This window comes from Drosophila subobscura, chromosome A, assembly GCF_008121235.1.
Source record: "Drosophila subobscura isolate 14011-0131.10 chromosome A, UCBerk_Dsub_1.0, whole genome shotgun sequence".
Taxonomy (NCBI): Eukaryota; Metazoa; Arthropoda; class Insecta; order Diptera; family Drosophilidae; genus Drosophila; species Drosophila subobscura.
Genome location: NC_048530.1, coordinates 17,775,033 through 17,797,751, shown reverse-complemented (window position 1 = coordinate 17,797,751; position 22,719 = coordinate 17,775,033). Strand labels below are relative to the sequence as shown.

At 44.1% G+C, this 22,719-nt stretch overlaps 2 protein-coding genes across 3 annotated transcripts; one reads left to right on the top strand and one right to left on the bottom strand.

The window, feature by feature from the left end:
• The first annotated feature begins 461 nt into the window (after nucleotides 1-461).
• LOC117893890 (uncharacterized protein DDB_G0271670) lies at nucleotides 462-22,280 on the top strand. Of its 2 annotated transcripts, none has more exons than XM_034800677.1 (7): nucleotides 462-646; nucleotides 10,832-10,965; nucleotides 20,026-20,104; nucleotides 20,173-20,599; nucleotides 20,655-21,216; nucleotides 21,280-21,453; nucleotides 21,541-22,280. In XM_034800677.1, the coding sequence occupies exons 3-7, from the start codon at nucleotides 20,056-20,058 to the stop codon at nucleotides 21,649-21,651; spliced, it is 1,323 nt and encodes a 440-aa protein (XP_034656568.1). In that variant the 5' UTR covers nucleotides 462-646; nucleotides 10,832-10,965; nucleotides 20,026-20,055; the 3' UTR covers nucleotides 21,652-22,280. The 2 variants fall into 2 exon arrangements, with proteins under 2 accessions (XP_034656568.1, XP_034656560.1); XM_034800669.1 differs by having other exon boundaries at nucleotides 21,280-21,459.
• Nucleotides 15,308-17,141, bottom strand: LOC117893862. Its single transcript, XM_034800636.1, has 2 exons — nucleotides 15,588-17,141; nucleotides 15,308-15,534 (listed from the first exon to the last, which is right to left on the bottom strand). Exons 1-2 carry the CDS (start codon nucleotides 16,956-16,958, stop codon nucleotides 15,370-15,372), a joined length of 1,536 nt encoding a protein of 511 aa, XP_034656527.1. The 5' UTR covers nucleotides 16,959-17,141; the 3' UTR covers nucleotides 15,308-15,369.
• Nucleotides 22,281-22,719: the final 439 nt, after the last annotated feature.

The window sequence follows — 22,719 nt, the reverse complement described above, 5'->3', positions numbered from 1 at the left end:
TCGATATTTTCATGGAAAGACTTTACTTTTATATATGTAGCTCCAAAATTTAGTTTCAGGGAATGATGAAATTGATTAAATAGAAGCGCACTGCATTGGTTGCTCCTCCATGAATATGTTTTTTACATGTAGCAAATATGTCGTGACAGTGTAGTTACCATGTAAGAGATTACACTTTTTCACCTCTTTTATTTAATGCTCATTTCATAAACCGTACAATAAAAGGACACCTTAAGATGAGCCTGATTGTGTACAATTAATTCATCAATCGGATTAAATTACATGTTCAGTGCTGAAAGTCCCAACTAGCTTGTTATATCCAATCGAATATCAAAATTGAGGAATTCAACTTTCATCGGTATATTTGCGGTATATCTTCAAACTGCGACGGTAGATTTAGTGTGTTTTTGAGGGTCAGGCGGATATATTTGATCGAAAACTCAGCGGTCACACTGCACAGAACCGCCCGTTACGCCGTGAGTCGAGTCGCCTTAATACCGTTCGTGCCACAGCAAGGTGGAGCTGAGTGTTATTTTTTTTGCGTGTGTTTTTTGCGTGCTCTTGTGGTTTGATAGTGTCGCGCGCGTCTGGTGTGCAATATTGTTTAGACACGAACAGCCGAAATCAACTGCTGCTGAGCCACAAAGTGAGTTCCATTTCGAAAATGAATCGCATTTGAAAGTGATGTAACTTGTTCCCTGGCATCCTTGGGCAACCGAAAATATAAGGACCCTCGGACCCTCGGCTCTTGGCTGCTTGTGGTGGCTAGCGGGCCGGGTCGCCTTTTACCTAATTAACTCTGGCTGTAGGCGGTTTCTGTTACTGCCTTGGTATCCAAGGGCTACAGGGATACAGATACAAAAACACAAAAATACAGATACAGCCAAGGGTGTGTTTTCCCCTCGTTTCCGAGCGTGCTCGTGCGTGCCTGTGCGCGTGTTTGAACCTGTCATCTCTGCCTGCTGCTAAAAATCAATAAAGCAAAAGTCAAACAACAACGCAGGAGAGAAATGGAAATGGGATGTGGATGGGGATGGGAATGTTGGCTGCTGCTGCTGCAGGTCCTTGCTCCAGGTGCTCCATGGAGAGGCTACTCGATACACCCCGCGCAGTGGCTGATTGCAGCTTTACAGCTGCTCGTTATAAACGACCGCTAAGCGAGAGAGCAAACACATGCACACACACACACACATGCACACGAGCATGCACATTCATGGCAAAGGCAAAGCCAAAGCCACAGCCAAAGCGAGGCTTTTGCCAATTAGAAGCAAGGCAACCAGCCCAGCCCAGCTCAACCCATTCAGCGTCTCTCTCGCTGGGGTGCTAAATGATCGATTTGCTCTTGCCACTTGCCACTTGCCACTAAAAATGGAGCTTAAACTATGAATATGGAACAATCGCAATGAACAATCATAAGCGATTAAATTTGATCTACAGCTGGCAGGCAGTTTTCTTTACAGTTAGCTGCCTTTCTTAACTGGATTGCCAATTGCCTGGTTGCCTGGTTGGCTGTGTGTGCCTGTGTGTGCCTGTGTGATGTGCCTGGGTGCCTCGTATATTAAATCATTTACACTTTGCCAACTGCCATGCACTGATTCTGATGCTTCCATGTATTGTTTATTGCATCCCCCCCCCCCCTCTCTCTCTCTCTCTCACCCTCTTTGTCTGGAGTGGCTCTGACTAAGCAGCAGTAGTTATCTTTTATCGGTCGTTATGGCTGTTGCTGTTACTATTATCTTATCGGTCGGGAATAGTACTTGTAGACAGCGGTAGGACAACTCTTTCTCTCTCTCTCCCGATCTATTGATGAATTGTCGTGGGGGGAGGTCTCTGACTCACGGTCGGAGTATTAAATGAATTTCAAGTCCAAGTGCAGCCTCAATTGTCTCATTATCATTTTTGCTGTTGTTGCAGTATCTTTGTATCTGTATCTGTATCTGTGTAGCTGAAATTGGAAATGCGAATGGAAATGAAAATGGACATGGGACATGGCAGGGCCAGCTGCTACCTGACGCACTTCCCCCCTGCCGACCAACCAACACTTCATCTGTGTCTCTGTCTCTGTTCTATAGTCTTGGAAGTCGTTAAACCAGTTTATGACTGGACGAACGGGCATAGGGGCCACACGCCAAGTAGAATCAACAGAGAGACTCTGAATCAGCTGCTCAGCTCCTCCGCTCTGCTCTGCTCTGCTCTGCTCGGCTCCATAGGCCTCTGTGTAGGCTCTACTGCAGCTACTGTTGTTTCAGTTAAAGGTTTACCCTGTTCTTGTAAAGAATCGAAGATCGTGCTGGGTTGGTGGGTTGGTTTGTTGCATACCAAAAAAACAAACATTCAGAATAGGGAAAAGGTTTGGGAATTAATTATTAAATAAAGAAAAATGCAATTTTGAGCATGGAACTATTAATTTTACTAAATGTTATTAATTATTAATTTATGGCCATGATCTATTACCAGAAATACTTTAAACAGAAACTCTTAAAAATGTTCTTTTAATTGATTTCGATCTTAAATTTGTTCTTTTTATATTTTATTATTACTTGTTTATTTATATTTTCTCCATAATTTATTATTTTTAATGTCTTTTTCATTTTTCTTTGGCATTTTATTGATCTTTGGACTATTCTGATTTAAATGATGGGCATCCCTTAGCCGCTTCATAAACTGTGCATAATCTGCGCTTATTTATTCTGTTATTGTTTTTGCCATTGTTAAAGTAATGTGGTGCAAAGAGGGCGGAGTGGAAGGTGTACAATGAATGTGTCTATGGCTCTGTGTCGTTTATTGGTGGAAGCGTGCCTGCCCGTGTGGCACGACGACTTCCTCATAATGTGCGCCTTTTCTGGCCAAAATCAGTTGTAGAAACCCATTAAAAAAGTTCACAAAATTCCAGTAACGAAAGAAAGAGAGAGATGGGGGAGAATCACAATGAAATCATCGCAGCTTTCTGCTGAACAGATGTGTCATCTGCCATGCGGCAGCAGCGTCGCGACGTCTAATTCTAAGCCTCCAACAAATTGTTGTGTGTGAAACGAAACCACAAAACAAAAAACTTTATTCAATTTAGGCCAATGTCAATGCCTGGCCAGAAAACCGATTATTAGGGGGGAGGAGTGGCTCGGCTCAGCACTTAAATATTTAAACAATACAAAAAACGCGTGCGAAGGGTGAATGATGAACGATGAACGATTGAACGATTGAACGTACAGCATGAATGGATCATTCACGGAGTCAAGTGGATTGATTGCCAGCGGCGAGGATGGAAGCTGCAGACCGCAGACTGAAGCCTCAAGAGTGGTTCCGTTTCACGTCCAAGGGAAGGGCAGGGCACTGTTGCTTGGAGGGGGGGTGTGCACTTGGCACTCAACAGCTGTTGTGCCTGCGCCCCATCCACACATTTACAGTTGTTGACTGTGTTTGCATTTGTGTTTGCTTCCTTGTTTCATCTCTCGTTGTGGCTTTGAACTGACTTTGAACTTGACTTTGAATATTTTTGTGGAGCTTTTGAAGATCGTGTCTGATCATGTCCGATCGTGTCTGATCGAGCCGCTGTCGCCTTTTGACCTTCCACTGCAGCCTGTTGATTGTTGATTGTGGATTGTGGATTGTGGATGGGCAGCTCCTAGTAAGACCTTCCATGCATAATTCACCCGTTGACCCAAATGCAACTGCCGCACACACACACACAATGGAGATGCCACAAATATCGTACTTTGTGCTGCACAGCAAAAACAACTTAAAAATTCAACGAAAAATTTCAATGATTGCAAATGCAGAAACAACAAAAGCAACAACCAGCAACAACAACAACAACAATACGATCAACATTAACAATAGTTTAGTTTATTGAACGCACAATGGGAATGTGTAAATGGGTGATGGCGGTGGGGAAGGGGAGGGAGCATGCGAAAATTGTTTAACCAAATGAAATGCCTGCGAAATTGTGTCAGCCACAAAGCACACAAAAGCCAGAAATTGAAAATTTATGAATCTCCCAAGCAATATTAACACCAAGAAAACAATGCCAAATGCTTGCTTAGGCATTGAGGGGGGGTGATAAACATAAACAGGAACAGAAAAGAGCTCGATCTGCAGTCTCTGCAGAACTGAAAAGTTGCATCCTTCGACATATTTTCGGTGAAGAATTAGCAGCTAATCAACAATCGAAATGGAATGATTTCTTTCTTATTTACTTAACCATTTAATATGAATACAAACATGATATTTGCCTCTCTGATTTACACTTGCTGCAGACTGTAAAAAATATATCAAAAATGCTTTACCTTAGAACTTGAAACGTAAAGGAATTCCAGACTCAAAAAGCATTCCAACTGCTTGAAATTGAATACTTTAATCACAGGCTGCTTCTTTTTGGACGGGAGATTATATGTAATTATATGTGCATATATGTATGTAGTTCTCTGTAATAAAACACACACTCCAATAATTAAGTTAAAAACAAATAATAACAACAATTCAAGCACTTTTTGTGTATTCTCTGACACTCTCAGGGCAGCAGAATCAAACTTTTTCGACTCGTAAAATGAGTCCGGAATTAGCGGCATCTCTCAAACCTTTTACTCACATCCCGCCTTTTCCCCTGTCCAGCGGAAAGACAATGTCACTGCCAGACAGTCGCAGGCTCTGATGATGATTCGTTTGGATGCGTTTTCCTCTGGCCATGACAATGACAATGTCTGGGAAGGATGACTCGTCTTGGGTCGTCTGGTGAAAACAGATGCCAAAAACAAAAATATATTTACAGTCTATGGGTATATAATTATCGTTATGGGAAAGAGGCGCCTTGGCTGTGGCCAGATGCCGCTGCAACTGCCGTTGCAAGTTGCGGTTGCAGTTGCAGTTGCAGTTTCATTTTTTCCACTTAAACAATTTCCATGAACGTCAAGTTATTAAATTTTTGTTGGACGGTTTTCTTTGATTTTTGCTTTGTTTTGTGTGCCCTTTGTTGGATTGTGGATTGTGGATTTTGTGTTGGCACATCGGGAGGCACAATGGAGCATGTGGGGGGCAGACACTTGATGTCTTCACCTGGTGGCAGTGGTGGCGGTGGGGGGAGTCTGGCGCTATTGTTAATGTTATTGATTGGATTGGTTATGCATAAATTACACGCTTTGTCACCTGCGTCTCGCAATGCCTCGATGTGGTGCGGAGGGGCATCCAGAGATTCCATTACCAATTTATGGTAAGCCGTTTATTTTTCTTTTTTTTGTGCTGTAATTTAAAATGCAATTCCCATCCATCGATTGAGTCTAAGCTGCTGTGGGTGTAGGCTGCATTTAGTATAGTTTTTGTTTTGTTTTTATTGTGTGATGTCATGGCCCCCCAAGCCATCCCTTGATGGGGGGATTATACAACAGCTGGAGCTGCTATTCGCATGCAAAAATGCAACAATCATGGAAAAATCCAGAGGGGAAATAATTAGCTTACATTTTCCACTCAGGCAGCATTTAATGAGGCCGCCCCTCTGGGCACTGGGCTCTGGATCTATGCTTTGTCTGACCCCCCGATGGCCTCTCCCTCTCTCTCTCTCTCTTCCACTTTTGCTCTATTGCGCTGCGTTGTGTAATTTGTTGTTAAACTGTCAATTGAATCGACGCTACTCATACGACCCGTTGTTCGAGCGGATGTTTAGCTCTGCGTGTGTCCCAGTCCACAGTCACTTCGCTACACAAGGAAACAATTTCAAACCTTTCCAAAGCAAAAGCACAACAAAATGATACTCTTACCTTTCCATGATCTACATAACCAATTGATTAATTGCTTTTCCAGACTTTCAACTGATTTTGAAATTACATTTTCGATTGAATTTCAATTTGTTAAAGTACAGAAAAATGTGTTGCAGTAAGAAGTCATCTTGTAACTCATTAATTCATTTGAAAAAAATAGAAACAGCAGATTAAAATCTCGGGAAATAGTTTAGCTTCAAATTCTAGTACTTTTTACTTTACATTTTAATAATCTAATGAGCAAATTCAAATGTTGAATAATGGAAAAATGCAAGAGTTCGCCACAAATTGTGCCATGCAAATTGTACTTTCACTTTCCAAATAGTTTATATATTTCTGTCTGATTCCGTTAAAGGATTACTTTTGTTTGTCTGCTGCAACTCAGCTGCCAAGATATATTCATTGGATATTTATGTACAGTTTCTTTGAGTTTTGTTTTCTGTATTATTTTCGATTGAGGCTGATCTACCGCAGGAATATGTAACATATGTATTTATGTACATATCTGTGCCCTCCATCGTTTGATCTTTATTTTCTTTTCGTTGTTGTCATACGAAATGCCCTGGAAGCATGCCAAAAGAAATGAAGAAAATAAAACTCTTTTGGAAAATGCTCACTGGCGCACGCACAGACCCAGGGCACGTGGGCAGGGCAGAGTGGAGAGGGGCCTCACATCATAATCAATCTGGAAATGATATCTACTCGTAATCGTACTTTTTTGAATGTTATTTTTTGTTGTGGCTGTTGTTGTCTTATGTAAAAGTGCGTTTCGTTATTTCGGAAAAGCGGAACGCGTGCAAAAAGTGTCGCTTGAGTGACTTTTCTTCTTTCTTAAACGAAGCCCAAGCATTTTTCCACATTTTCTCCAGCAGTCCAGTCTCCCTGCTCCACCCCCCCACTCTGTCGCTTTTCTTTGGTTCTGTGTGGCTGGGGACCTTGAAATGAAAGCATATCCTTGACTGGGTTATAAATAGCATGGACGAGCCCCTCAAAGCACGAAAACTAAACGAAAGGCAAGAGAAATGCATAAACCAAAGAGCTGAAGGCAGGCGACAGGCGGCGAAAAAGCTTTTATTCATTTGCTCTAAGGAAATCGAAGCCTAGGAAACAGAAATCAAAGAAACTCTGGAAAAATCTCACAACGTAAAGGGGTTCGCAAATGCATAGAAAGGTTTAATATTCTTGAAGTAATTATTTATGAATTTGCAGGCCATAATATACATGCATAAATAAATGTTTGAACTTTAAAGGAAGTGCAACGTTCCTTTGGTTGCATGCTTTTAACTTTTCCTGCATTCATTCCCCTCCCTGCCTCCTCATATCCGCATAGGAAACGCAAACAGGAACTGAGATACGATACGATACTCGTATTTATGTATCTTTCATCTAATGAACGGGTTGGGTTGCTGCTGCTGCTGCTGCCTGCTGCCTGCTGCTTGATGCTTCTTCGGTGTTTGGTCTGCCATTCCCCATTCCCCATCCACCCAATTATCCATGTTTATAATCATGTAACGCATTATGATTCCCCGCCACATGAGATGGCAAATTGATTAATCACACAATTAGCTGTACAATAATTAATTACAAGGAGCCGCACAGCAGACAGACAGCCAGAGAGAGAGAGAGGGGGGGAAGGCAGCGTCGAACCCAGTGTGCACCCATTATGTCACCCCCCCACAGTGGCCAATCGAATTTCGCTCACAAAAGGAGTGAATACACTCACGAGTGGTGTGCCCTCTGTGTGCGCTATTCAAAAGCGTAGTACGATTATTATATTGTTATTATTAGTTTTTAATTTTTTTTGTATTTCTTTTATTGTGTGTTTGGGAAAGTGACGCCGCCTGCTGGCTGCTGGCTGCCGGCTGGCTGCTGCTGTCTAAGTAGTGCAATTAACCAAAAAACTCGAAAGTAAAAGTGTGCCCCCTCCGTTGTTGCTGTGGGGGGGATGCGGATACGTAGCCATTGTCTGCCCCAAAACTGTGGCAAATGGAAAGGGTTTTCCATAATCATTTGAATGTATCCACGGGCTGTATATTTTCCCATCAAAAATGCATCAATAACCAGACAACAATGGCACGTCCTGGGAAGTGGAATTTTATTTGTATTTATTTTGCAATATTCCTCCAAAAGATAACAAATAAATGTACATACAGCAGATTCATATTTATGACTTTTTAAGCAGCTTCCTAATCATTTTTGTTGCTCACAATGTTGACCCTTTACTCAAGTCTGCTTGATGGCAATATTTGCTTTTATTATTATTTGTTTAATGACACAATTTTGCATGTTTTGCCCTTCCCCTCTACTCAATTTGTTGAGCCATTTCCTTGCGATCAAAGCGGCAAATGAGAGCTTCAGAGCTGATTGAAGATGCCTTTGAGATAACTACAATCTGCTGACCCCGCTCTTCTAACTGATTCACTGCAAAAATGTCCCCTAAGTGAATGGACACATTTGTTGAGCAAAACAAACAAAACGAGAAGACAAATTCCGTGTGCAGGCATTGAGTCTTTCATGATTGCCTCTCTGGGAAATGCTTCAGTGAAAATACAGCTGGCAGCTCTTCTCTTTCGAATGGAATCAACAGAATCTACGGCTCTACACTGCTTGGATTCTTCTCCTCTCTGACGTCAATGTCTTTTGTTCTCCATGGCGAGACACCATTGCCATGTGAACGTGATATATTGTAGAACTCTCGACTGGGGAGCTCTGTCGGGTACAAAAGTATTTGCATAATGAGGAAGAGAGCTGGAATGGGCATGGGTGTAGGGTATGGGACAGACGGTCAGTAGAGGGAGGGAATGGCTAACAAATTATGCAATTTCCTGTCATGCTCCAAACACTTAATTATGGTTATTAAAAATTTACCAAATATTCGTAGTTGTTGTTTCTTCTTTGCCTTATTTCGTGTGATCATTTGCACATAGCTTAAGCTTAAGTCGCGGCTTAGCTTCAGCTTTAAGTTAACTTAACTGGCATCCCCCCAATGGCACCTTGCCAGCTGCCAAGCCATCGGGGCATACATATTGGGCATATCATTATGGATGATGATGATTTGGATTCGGATTTGGATTTGGCGTGCCAGACGCAAAGTATTTTGCAAATGCGCCAAACAAGTTGAATGAACGAAGTTGCAGCGATGTCTCTGGTTGGCGATCTCTCTCGCACTCTCTCTCTCTCTATCTCTCTTTCTGGCTGGGGGTTTTTTGACCATGAGGTCAAAATAGATGACAAACCGAAACGCCATGGGAAATGGTCGAGTAAAATGTTGAGGAAGCTGAAGCTGTTGTGAAGCTCAGGAGGGGAGAGATCTGCTGATGGTTAATGACTTCATTTGTCAGCTTCAAATTGATTTGGCAAATCACTCAAGTGTCTGTTATGTTAGTGGTCAAATACAGTGCGTTTCAGCACTGTAAATCACAAGAATGTGCATGGAAATGTAGCAATTAATCAATGGTCAGAATGGGTAATATAGGAAAATAATTTAAAAAAAAAAATATACAAAAAAAATTCCAACATAAAATATAGAAAGAGAATATAAATAAAACAGTTATTAATACAAATAAACAATTAAATAACTGATAAAACAAGATAAATAAGTAACAAAATTCAAAATTAATTGAAGAAAATAATTACCTAATGCATAAACATAAAGTAAATCTTAAAACAAACATTTAAAATAATATTCTACTAATTAAAAAAGAATCAATTTATTTCCATACCACAAGCGATGGCAGCCTAATATTTTATTCAACATTTAAATAGCTAAAACATTAATTAATTTTGTGAGTAATTAATATTTCAAAAGCTATTTTTGGTGAGGGAAAATTGCATTGGCAAGTGGCGTGTTCTGGTCAGAATAATCGGAACGAGCCCCCAGCTCCTGACCACCGATGACGTTCTGTTCGGGTGTGGGGGGAGGGGCGCTTATCAAACATCGCGGGGCATTAGAATTGGAAATGAAATTGGGGCCAGTGCTAATCGGCAGAGAGCTCCCACGGCTGACCTCAATAGGCCCCATGGGCCAGCCCACTCTGCCACGCGGGGCACGTACCATAGAAATGGAAAAAGAAGCAAAAAACAGAACAAGAAGCGCCGCGGTAAAAAAAAACACACGCTAACAGAAATTTAAGTTTGTCACTTTCTTTGTCAGTGAAAAGGCAAAACACGAACGCCGCTTACGAGTACGAGTACGAGTACGAGTATTGGGTGCGGCCTTCAATATTCTGTGATTTATATATGGAAAAAAATATACATATAGGGCTGGCTGTAAAGAGAAGTTCTGTTGTTACACTCGAGCACGTTCTTATATCTCGTATGTCTCTCTCTGGCCCTCTCTGTTTCTCGGTGAACCAAATTACAATTAATTGCTGCCCCTCCAACTGATGAGGTTGCATAAGAAACCCAACCCAACCCAACCCAGAGTGATCACAGACTGATCGGAGATAAAACGCCATGCAAGAGTGCGAGAGTAATCGTCGCTCGACTCAGCTCAGTGAATTATAATCATAATTATTTATAATAATTTTATAATTAGCCAAAAGGCCCTAGCCCGAACTTGATTAAACCAAAAACCCATGGCAGCAGCCACATCGTTGCCCCTCAAATGCTGTAACCGAAACCTTTTTCGGTGTTGGTTTGTCGGGGGGGGAATTTGAATCTGAATCTGAATCTTTGAAGCGGCCTGAAGCCAGGTTCAGCCAGCCGCAGCCGCAGCCGCAGTGGAGCGCAGCAGCGACCAAGACCAAGCAGCGGGCCATGTCCCATCAAAATAAAGCTCTTTTTGGTTTCAAGTTCTAAAGATCCAAGGGCTGAAGATCCAAGCCAAGAAGCAGTAAGAAACTTCCCCAGTTGGCAACGTTTTACAAGCGAGAGAACAGCCTCTGTCTGTCCTTTTTTTAAACTTTAAACACTAAACATTAAAAGCAAAAGACATTTTTAATTGGTCTACAAATAATTGTTGGGTCACAGCATTCCATAATTATTATTATAACTATTATACTATATTGAAATATTGTCTCAGTTATTGTTTAATTCTTCTGCAAATACTCTAATTGAATATCTTCAACTATTTTATCTTTCAGCTTAAAACGTTGAACCGAACGAGCAACTATCAGCCACTGAGTGTATCCATTGAGTGGCCAAGAAAAGGGGGAAACCCCCGAGAGAGAGCATAAAGAGAGGAGAAAAAGTAGGAAGAACACCGCAACCTAAAGCTGTAAGTACCACATCCACAGGGTTAGGGGAAAAGCGAAAAAGATGTATGGAAATCATAGTTTTGGCTTTTGGGATGGGAATGAGATTTCGGAATTTGTGCGGCCATATCCGGTTGCAATTGTAAACTGCGAATTGCAGCTTCCATCCACATGCCACATACACACATACCGAACAATGCAACAGCAACCGCCACTAACAATAGGAAAAACAGAAGAATAAAAAAACACACAAAAGTACAAATATGAAAAGAGACCCCAAAAGATGTATACATAGATGTACATATGTACAAATGTATGTAAGATAAATGTACTTACATACATCTGCCATGTGGGGTCTTGTGGCATATGGAAATCTGCGGATTTTATGCGGCATTCATCATTGTTGGGGGAGTTGTGGGGTCTTGTCTGGTTCGGAAATATTGCGTAAATGTATGATATATGCGAAAATGATTGTTTTGGGCTAAGATCGGATCAGTTGAAACGATGACGAAACGATGATCAACGGTCGGACCTTGGGGAGGAGTCTGCGAATTTTTCCCTACAGCGTGGATAAGTTTATTCGGTAGATACACAACACAAAAAAATATTATTATGTGTATTAACATTTATTTGATTTATATTGTTTTAAATTTTCCTCATTAAGATGAGAAACCATTTTGCAAAGTTTGAATCTATTGTTTTCCCGCCACTCTATGCGCACTTTGAGATCACAAATTGTCTTTCAAACAATGCTATTTCAGGCGCTCCATTTTTGTTGTTTAACACTGGCAAAACAAAAAGGATGCCGGCCTAAGTTAGTTAATTGTTTGAACAAGGTTTCACAGCAGGATTAATGCTAGTAATTCTGTGTTGGTGTTAAGCATTTAAGCTGCAAGAGGCCAGAATTTGAATTGCAAACAGCAAAAAATCGAATTGGAATGCAAGGATGGGACACGATTCGATACGCATCCGCAAGGTGTGCATCAATCGTTCATAACTATCGGTACTCTGCGGTAAAACTATTCCTATCGCATCGATACTATATCGTGTTGAAACACGCGTCATTCGAGTGTCAAAGTTTTGTATTACAATAAGTAAAACTGATTCTAAAGAAACATTTAAGCACAAAATAGAGACGAAACATTTGAGCACACAAATAGAGAAGGAACTCAGCACCAAAAGTGGTTACTCCTGGCGCCAACTCCTGCCCCAGTACTGTGTAGGTCGAAGGCAAAATGAACAGAGACAAACGTGCGGCGCAGCCGAGCACGCGCCACCAAAGCGAAAACTTTCAACGCGATAGCCGCTGCATGGGCGATCGTGTGCGCCGGGATGATGTCTGGCGTAACTATTCTGGGAAAGACAACAGCAACAGCAACGAAAACATGGACTGCAGCAAGTACAACAACAAGAGAAGCTACAACAACAACAACAGCTACAACAGCAAGCCCTACCGTGTCTCAAATGGATCTGTGAGCGACCATCGCTATGACAATCGCCATCGCTTTCCACCCAGGGAGCCACGAAACGCATCGCGACAGTTCCAAGAGCAGCAGCCACAGCCCAGATCCAAGCGCGGAGGTATTTGGCGCCCAAAGTCCGACGATGGACGAAGCTGCGACAACAACAACGACAGCAAGCCCTACCGTGGCTCAAATGGATGTGTGAGCGACTATCGCCATGACAATCGCCATCTGCAGCCACAGCCCAGATCCAAGCGCAGCGATTTTTGGCGCCCAAAGTCCGCAGATGAACGCCACGGACAGAGACAGGAATGGGCACTGAAACAAGAGCAAAATCTAGGACCGGGAAAGAGAGAGGGAGTGCAACAGGGAGGGCGGCAGGTTCATTCGTTGGAGATGCTGCAGCAACAGTCGGCCCTGGCACAGGCACTGCTGCCACATTGGGTGCGCATGAAGGACATGATGTGGATGAGTGCCCTCCGCAAGAACGACACAAAGGAGGTCAGCACCACAACTGAAGCAGGAATGGCCGCAAATAAGCACAAGAAGCCTTCTGGTCCGCCACCAAAGCCCGTGACCACGCTGGCGGCTCGTGTGATCTCCAGGGATGGACCCTTTGGTCCATCGTCCACCATTGAGCTGGTGCCGGCCATGGGCAGCAACGGTGGCACACCGCTGGGCTCCTGCTGTGTGAATTTGGTCTTTGAGAGCTTCGGCATGATTGGCATCACGCCAAATCAAGAGAATCCCGAGGCCTACGACATTAAGCGAACGGACAATTATCAGCTGACAGCGGAGCAGAAGCTGCGGCTGCGCAATGCCATTGAACGGTCGGAGGATGGGCAGGTGCTGGCTGCCCTCGCTTTGGCTATCCAGCAGATACGCACAGAGATCGACCAGAAGTCACCGTTGATGTTGGAGATGTCGCCAGACCGCAGTCCAAGGCATTCTCCAGGCCGCCAAGAGGTCAAGCCGCAGCAGCTGCAGCAGATACAAAAGGAGGCGGCCGTCTTTGATCCTGCTGTGTGGACATGGCGCACACCGACACCAACTTCGCCCGTTTCCGAGGGCAACGATTCGGACCTCGATTCGTGGGACAAGACACGCACCTTTGCCACCAAGTCCAACATCACTTCGAATGCCGAAGGTGGCCGCAAGTCATGGAAATCGTCGAGCAATGCAGGCGATCGCTCCGAGTCTGACTTTCCGGCCACTCGGAGCTCCACAACCGACTTTAGTCAGCCGCCATTCGGACGCAAAAAAATGTAAAAAACTTCACAGATTCCCTCCCCAAGGGGCCGTCCCCTGGGAATGTCTTCCCCTGGGCATCAAAATATCCAGAAATTTATTCAGCAAAAAGTCTCACAAAAAAATTGTAAGTGTTGCCCCCAAAGGATGCCGTTTCCTTGCCTGCGTTCGGGCAAGCAATTGCATTTGTTATGCGAATTTAATTTCACTTTTTCATCCGCAGAAAAAAGTGAAATGTGCGAAAAGGGGCAGACACAGACACACACTGAAAAGAGAGGCTTACAAACCAAAAAAAAGGCTTGTCAGCGCTCGCCAATTGTTTGGCAGCAGCTAAAAACGTTTTCGTTTTCGAACATTACCGAACCACAGAGACACAGAAATACAGAAACTAAGCTGCGAATAAAAGAAACGGCAGACGCTCCACTCCACGCCGCGCCACTCCACTGAAGGGAGTGCGTGAGTGCGGTGGAAATTGTGGGCATTCCCAGTGCATTTAAATGATTAAACTGAACACAAATAATAAAATGTCCGACAAAGCACATGCTGATTTTGGCAGTAAGCTATACAAATAATGAATCATTTATTGAGCTTTGCTCTCAATAATTCATTTCAATGAACAACAATTGTTATGGTTAACATTCCGCTAACAAAAAAGAACTAAAATACCCTCGAGGGAATTTACACGCGTGCAGAATATATTTAATAGCTACAAAGTGTTTATTTATAAGTGTTTAAAATGATTACTTACAACTAATTAAACATCTGATAAAGCTCTGTCCAATGTTGGCATAATAGAACTATAACTAAAATACCCTCCAGCTACGAAAGATTTTTCCATTTTCTATTTTTTTTAGTGTTTAAAAATGATTAGATACAACCAACTAAAAATCTGATAAAGAACGTGCCAACTTTGGCAGTAAATTATACAAATAATGAAACATTTATTGAGCTTTAGATTCAATAAATAATTGCAAAAATAGCAATAGATATATTCCGCAAAAAAAAAATAACTAAAATACCCTCGAGGGAATTTACACGCGCGCAGAATATATTTAATAGCTACAAAAATGTTTGGCAGGTATATATTATGGCTAAGTATTATTACAAGAATCTATTGCACTTTGAATGTGAATGAATTCTGTACATAAAAATAAGAAAAATGTAGACAGAGTGGCTGGGCACTCCATTGGCATTTCTGTTCCATTTCAAAGAACTTGCAGCCGTCTATTGCCAACAGTTTGTAATTTACTGAGGCGATAACTGGGGAGTCCGTAAGATGTCCGTAACTTGAACAGCCTGTGACGCTGCCAAAGAATAAAATGTTAACAAGAACTTAAGACGGTTTCAATATCTTAACTATAAATAGATACAACTTGCTTCAGTTGGCAAGCCATGAACTAGCTTCCGATACTGTAGTCTTGATCCACTTTTGAGTGGAGGCCTCTTGGCACGTTGCAAATGAAATTTCACTCATGTGAGCAGGGCAGGGCAGGGCAGGGCACACACTCTGTCCTACCACCTGGCATTACTCTCAATTTGCATTTGCACAAAATGAAGTGATTTGTTGGGATGAAAAGTGAATAGACAACAAAGAAAAGTCTCTGTCCAAATAGAAATCATGGAAAGCAGAAAAAAGAAAGACAGCCACCTGCCATTGTCTTTATTATTTAGGCATTTCGTTTATTTAAACTCGAAATTCGCTGTGTAAACTCTGGATCAGGCATCGCTTGTATCTTGCGACATCTCCATGTTCTCCTCCAAGGAAGAGACGACCTGAATGTAGCCGTGAAAGAATATTTGAACATCGACAACGGGCGGGATAACGTCCTCACAATGCTTAACGCGGACAATGTCTTGCTTTCCGGCCCAATACTCCGAGAACTGCAAGAGGAATCTGTAAAGGTGCTCCATGGACTCTTTTGCGGCACACTCACCATTGTGTTGTAGCTCTCGACGAGTTTCGCGCAGTCTCTCAGGATGAAGGTCAATGGGTAGCCCGGATCATTGTCGATCCGCATGCGATAGATGCCATGCAGCAGTTCTCCTGTCAGCAGGGCACCCTTCACCACATAGAACTCGCGCAGCTGCGGATTTTGACGAACCATGTCGAGCACCTGTTCGTTGGTCACATTGGGGCAACGGTCCAGGCCAATGTAACGCTGCACCTGCGGCAAGTCGAGGCCTTCAATGGCAACGTTCCGAAAGTCGCAATTGCCCAGAACGAGATTACGAACGTGGGTGCAACGGCCCATGGCCATGGCCGCGAGGCTTTGTGCGCCCAATTCCAGCCAGGTGCAGTCGATTTGAATGATCTCAATGGCCTCGGACTTCAGTCCGAAGATTGTGTGCAGACACTCGACGGTCAGGCCGCTCTTCCGGCCGATATGCGACAACTCGATCAGATTTTGATGGGGGCAGCCGACGAGGAGTTCGCGTTGAATGGCAAACATGCTGACGGGCACCGAGATGCCTTCAATGATGGGACTCTCGACCACGCCGCTCAGATCGAGTGGCGTTTCGGAATCGGCCATGATGTACAGTTTCTTCAGAAGGCGGCAGCGCTGGAGGACGCCCGTCATGGCGCTCTGCGAGATGGTGCCATAGAGGGCCAGCAGCTCCAGATGCTTGAAGCGTTCGATAAAGTGCACCTGAATGTTGCAGAATATGTGAAGACGCCGCAGATTCACCATCAGCTTGGGCAGCGAGTGCAAGGGCCATTCGGGGTAGGCCCCGCTGCCGCAGTTATGCGGAATGTCGCCCTCGGCGCCTGTGCCGGGGTCCTTGGGCTGAAAAATCAGGTGACACTCCTCCACAGAGTCCAGCGTGGGAATGCCGACACTCTCCAGGGCCTGCAGGATATGCTGCAGATGTTCCACATCAAAGTACAGAGTCTTCAGCTCCTCCTTCATGGCACTCAGAGACACCAACTGCTCCTTGGCGCGGCGCAGGTCCGGCGCGAGGCAGCGAAAATCCACGAGCTTGGCATCCGCGTGCCACAGCTGGGAGCAGACGGAGGGCAGCTGCTCGTGGTTCTGCGAGACCATCTTCTGATCACCATTGTCCAATGGTTGTCCATCGTTGATGATCACCATAGACTCAAAGTGCTGCTGCCACGCACAGAACAATGGGGCACGTCTGTTTGCACGTCCCCTGGCCAGACCGCGCGAACGCCTGCCAGAGTCCGACGGAGTCTCATCCTCATCAGGGCCCAGCTTGGTGTCGGGACTGAAATGCACGCGTCGCTCTGGCTTCGAGGCGGAATCTGTGGAGGCTCCCACAGGACCAGACTCCTGTCCATCAGCCATTTCAAAGAAAAAAAAGAGTTTAAACCAGAAATGAAAACGTATTTTAGAAATTAAAAAATATTTTGCGTGTCGTGAGTTTAGTTTTGCTTTTGGATTTGATTTCAGGCTAATATTTGGGAATTTTTGTTTGTCCGAAGTTCCGTTCAGTTGAAAATTGGAAGCAATACTGAGAATAAGAATATCTCTGGGCGTATCTACGAATATCTGGGAATATCTATGGCTCCTATGATGCCTGTGCTTTGGTGCCAGCTGCCAGTTGCCAGTGTTCGAAAAGGGCTAGTAGAAAGTGAGCGTGAACTTTCCCATCAATGCATGGTGGCTTGCATCTAATTATTGCAACTCTAGCTCTGAGCGCTGGGTCGCTCCTCGGCGACGCCTTTTCAAATTTTGCTTTTGTCGCTTGCACTTGAAGGTTGCCTCTGCCTCTGCCTCAGCCACTGCACGTGCCCCTGCTGCCACTCGTTATCGCTTCACTCTCTCTCTGCACTGCTGCGGCGGCGGGGTATGCCACATTTTGAGAGACTTTCTGGCACAGGATTGGAACCATTAACTGCTGACTCCTTTCCGTTTGTTCTTTCAGAAATAATAACAATAATTCAATATTTATGTACCGAAACATCGTTGCACCAGGCAAACGTTTACCAACACTAATTTACAGTATTTGCAAACGTTATCGCTTGTCTTTGCTAACCGTTGGATATTTGAAATTAAATATTTCTAGGCCATGCCTTAAGCTAGTTAGACGCGAAAGTGTATAACCTCAGTCTGTGTGCTCCAAGATCTCACGTCGTACCTTCTTTGGCTGTGTGCCTATCTGTGTGTGTGTGTGTGTGTGTGTGTGTGTGTGTGTGTGTGTGTGTGTGTGTGTGTGCTTTTGTGGCTTGTGTTAATTGCAGTGTGGCGACCGACGGCGGCACTTGCTCCAGTTTTATGGGGCACATGAAAGTGCATTTGGTTTCTGTTTCTGTTGTTTTTCATTTTTTAATTTGTTTCTTTTACATTTTTGTTGTGCTTATGAAATGCTTTGCATACTGCAGGGCCCACCGCAACATACAGCCTTGAGTCCAATTTCATGACTGAATATTTGCCCCAGGAGATTGCATTTGCAAGATACAACCACAGATATGTGTGTGTGTGTGTGTGTGTATGTGTGTGTGTGCTTCTCATTATCCCCCCAGCTGTGTGTAAATTGTTTAACGATGCTGATGCGATTTACATGCCCCACAGAGAACATCTCCCTCTGGGTGGGTTTATTTATTTTGGGAGGGGGTCTTTCGTTATGGTTCGCAGAACTTTTGCCAGAGGCTGTGGCTCGAGCTCCGACTGCGGCTCCAACTGTGCCTGGAGCTGGTGTCTGCCTGCCTGCCTGCCTGGCTCTCTTTACCTTTTTGGCGGGCATTAAACAATTGTTTGGGCTTTTGCTTTATGGCCCACTCGAATTACCATAAAAAAATGAAACATACAAGCATAAAGCATAAAGCCGATGGCAAAGCCAGGCAAGCGGGCAAATTATTGCCACTGTGTGTTTGACCTTTAACGCCTCATGCTACCCATACGATTATGTGTGTGTGCCCTCCTCCCTCCTCTCTGTCTGTCTGTCTGACAAGTACTCAAAGGCGTATACGTAATATTTAGCAGGGCTTAGCGGGGCACCTGCTCTGGGATCTGGGCTCTGAGCTCTGAGCTCTGGCTCTGGTGCCCTGCCTTACCATCTTATCAGCTGTTGTAATCGAACAAGACTCCACTCCACCCCGCCATTAACCCAAATAAATGGGAAACAAAATGAGATAAAACGTTTAACCGAAAATTCTCATTCTCTTTTTGGTTTTTTTTGCGTTGCGTTGTTGTTTTTGTTTTTGTTTTTAGCACAAACAAATTAGGACGGGCTTGGAAGCTCTTTGTCTGTTTGTTGTTTATGTTTGTGTGTGTGTGTGTGTGTGTGTGTGTTTCCATGGCTTTACGGAATCGCCAAAAGTCTGGTGGCAAACCGACAAACTACAAGTAAATTGTATTTTCACAGCCGCCCGCCCCGACACCCAAATTGGAATGCTAATTTCTTGACTACCCCACAAAATCTTCACACACAATGCGCGGGGTATATACGCTGAGCGAAAGCCAAAGATTGTGCATAGTTTCGCCATTAAAATTCAATTAAAAATGGAAGATTTCTTACTGCCTTTTTCCTTGCAATTAAATAACAAATTGTGCGAAAATTAAATTAAATTTAAATGCAAGTAAATTGGAATTTATAACTAAGGGAATTTCATATAAAAATCAATGAATCAATTTTTAGTTAATTCAATTTATAAATGAGATAATTCTGTAAATAGTTCGGAGAGGCATTTTGTTAATGTTTTCAGAGACTTTCAAGTGCCACTCAAATCATTCTTTCCATTCCATGCCATCTGCTGCTTGCGGGGTATCCCTCAGTCGCATCTACCATCTGGCCACTGGTTTTTTCTTACATTTTTATTTGTTTTTTTGCGTACTGCTTTTGTTGGCCAGAACAAAAGCGGCAAAACAATTAAGCCCCAGAGAGAGAGGATGGCATCTGAGCCGTGCCAGATGCAGCGGGCATGGAGGCACTGGAGTGGGAGATGGCCATTCAAGACAGTTACAATCTTTTTTAGCATGGCCCGAAATGTGTGGGCCGCAAGATCGCCCCCAAAAATGGCATGGAAATTATAATCCAAAAGAAGATGCCACCAACGGGAAGGAAGTCGTCGACCTTCGGCTGTGTTCGGCTTGGGCTGCAGGGGATCCCTGCGGGGTGCTCTCAGCTGCGAACCCCAAAAATGGAAGCGGCAACGGCAATTCCTTTTGCGTGTCCCCTGCTCCGCCGGTACGGATTCAAACTCGTTTTTCTCAGAATGTAAACCAAATAAACCGAAAAAAGAAAAGCAATTTCGATGACTTCATCGGATATTGGGGCATATTTTATGGGGAATTCGTGGAGTACACTCGGCCACACATTGTCAGCCCGTGTCCCATCCGATGACTCATGCTCTCTCTCTCTCTCTCTCTCTCTCTGTTTAACTCTCTTTGCATTTCCTGGGACGATCAACAGTCGTCGCAAGATCACAGAACGGATCGCATCATGACTTTCTATTGGTGGTCACATTGGTTCTGGATAACCTGCCTCAGCGGTAAGTGTTAAATTCAATTGAAATTCCGCTTCAACTATGGCTTTAAATGTGCTTTGATCCGCTTGCAGTTCAATTGCTGTCCAGCCATGTCCACACATATCCCAGAAGCCAGCAGGAGGCGACGCAGCCAGTGGTGCGGCAGACCACGAAACTCTACCAGACAACAGTCAGCCAGACTTGGTCAACGGCCACACAGAGCAACATCATGGACCTGACCAACAAGCCAACAACAGCAGCAGCGGCTGCTGTGACGCCTGTGTATGCGGGGGAAGATGAGGATGAGAGTGAGAGTGAAAATGAGGATCAGGAGGAGGAGGAACAGCATGAAGATCTGCTGCTAAATGATGGAGAGGCAGCGCAGGAGGAGGAGCAACAGGCGGCAGGGACAGATGCCGTTGAAGTGGAGCAGACTGTGGCTCAGTACGAGTTCAAGCGTTCGGCGGATTTTACCTCCGAGCAGCTAAACAACTTTACGAATTTTAGCAGTAGCACAAGGTAAGCGAATCAAGGAGAATCTGCTTCTGGCTGCTTCTAATCTTTTCTTTGGCAGTACAAACGCCAGCAGCAACAGCAGCAGCAACAGCAGCAGCAGCAGCACTTTGAAGCCTGCTTTAAACAGCAGCAGCAGCAGCAGTCCAGCCACAACAACCACAACGACAGCAGCCAGCACATCCTCCACACTAGACACATCCTCCGCCGCCACAACAGCGGCCACAACAGCCCCAGAGGCATCCACTACTGGTGTGGCAATGGCAGTTGGTGTCGCCGCTGTCACAGTCACAACACCGTTGACATCATCGGCCACACCCTCAACACCGAAAATCAACACGGAATGGCTGTCCGACGAGCTGCTGGAGCATGGCGAGAAGGCGCCCTTCACGCTGGAGAATGCCAACAAGGAGGAGGAGCTGCGTCGCGCCGAGAGCGAGCATCGTTCGCGCAAGTCGAAGGTGCTGTCCGCTGAATATAAGCACATCAATCGGTACATTAACTTCTCCAGCGACACCAAGAGTCTGCTGACGCGCTCGGCCTCGGCGGCGCCCAGTGTGGCCGATGGCTATGACGGGGCCAACGATGAGGGTAACATTTCATCCGAGGCGCTGGCCATACAGGTGAGGCCATACAGAGGCACAGCCTTTTGCAGATCATTTCTCAAACTTATCCCTAATCCCTAGCGCACATATTTCCTGGATGCAGGCGCCATTTCGGCCATTTGTTTTACGGTCTTTGGCATCTGCTGCACGGTGGGCACCATTGGCATTGTGCTCTACCGTCGGCGGTTCCTGAACAAGCCGCAGGCGCTGAGCGAGCCCGACTCCAGTGTCTATATCGATGATAGCACCATGCGGGTGAGTGTAAGGATTCGTTGACCAATAAGCTGTCATTCCAATTGGTGTGCAAGCTTCATGCTCTCCCTCTCTCTCTCTCAATTGCAGGACAACTCCGACGAGATGTACAGCCTGGACAATGACTCGTTTCTCAACTCGCTGGAGGCGATGACAATACAAAACTACTGGACGGACACGGTCAAACATACAAAGCTTTAATTTTCCACCCGCTCCCTTCCGACCGTTTATTGGTTTCTCTTCCTCGCCCCCGTCCCACGTTTTCTGTTTGTTTTTGTTTTTTTTTGTACCCTCTCTGTGGTGGCATTCCTTTGGATGCGCATCCCTCTAACCACATCATTAAGCATTAAGTAGCGTAAGCCTCTAAGCGGGCCCACTCGGGGCTGGGTGTGTAATTGTATTTACTAATGTTAGGCACAACCAAAACGAGCAACTAGTTTAAGTCAACAAACTACCAAAATTATGTTTAAACAACAACAAAACCTAGAACCTAAGTGCGCAAAGCAAAGGACGTTTTTTTTGTTGATCTTTAAATGATCATCCAACTGTCCCCTTCCTGCTCTCTATGTACCCACACTCCTACTCCCACTCCTACTCGTATCTATTAGTTAATTATTTTAATATCTATTTATACTTATTGTTGTCTACCCCTCCACACACACACACACACACATCTTATGTTTCAAACATACACACACACACACACACGCACGTACATATGTAACTTTGTTAAGTTAATGTCCAACAATTAAAACGCAATCATTCCTTCCAGTTTAGCGTATAGTGCAAGAACTTAATATGTAATTATTGTATTAAAACTGAGACAAGCATATACAGCAAATCAACTTAAACAAAACAATTGTTTCATTATACATAGTTATTTATAGTAGTAGTAACAAAAAACCCCAAAAAAACACCAAAAAACATTTACAGAAACCTGTTTACTGCCACACAAACAACAACAACAAGAACAAGAACAACAACAACAAGAACAAATCCTTGTCAATTTTTGCTCATCGAATTTGTATGTATACACAAACCCCTCAACAAGAATGTTGCAAATCTGAAACTGAATCTAAAATCACAGACACGGTACATAAAATCGATTAAACTTTAAATGCTAAAACATTTCAACTGCAGTTTTGAATTTGCCGCCCAAGTGCCAGTGCTGCCAGTTTGACCATTCTCATGGATGCGTTACACCACTCAACAAAATCGAACTCGGCGCTCGAAAAATACTGAACAAAAAATACTAAAATTAAAAAAATT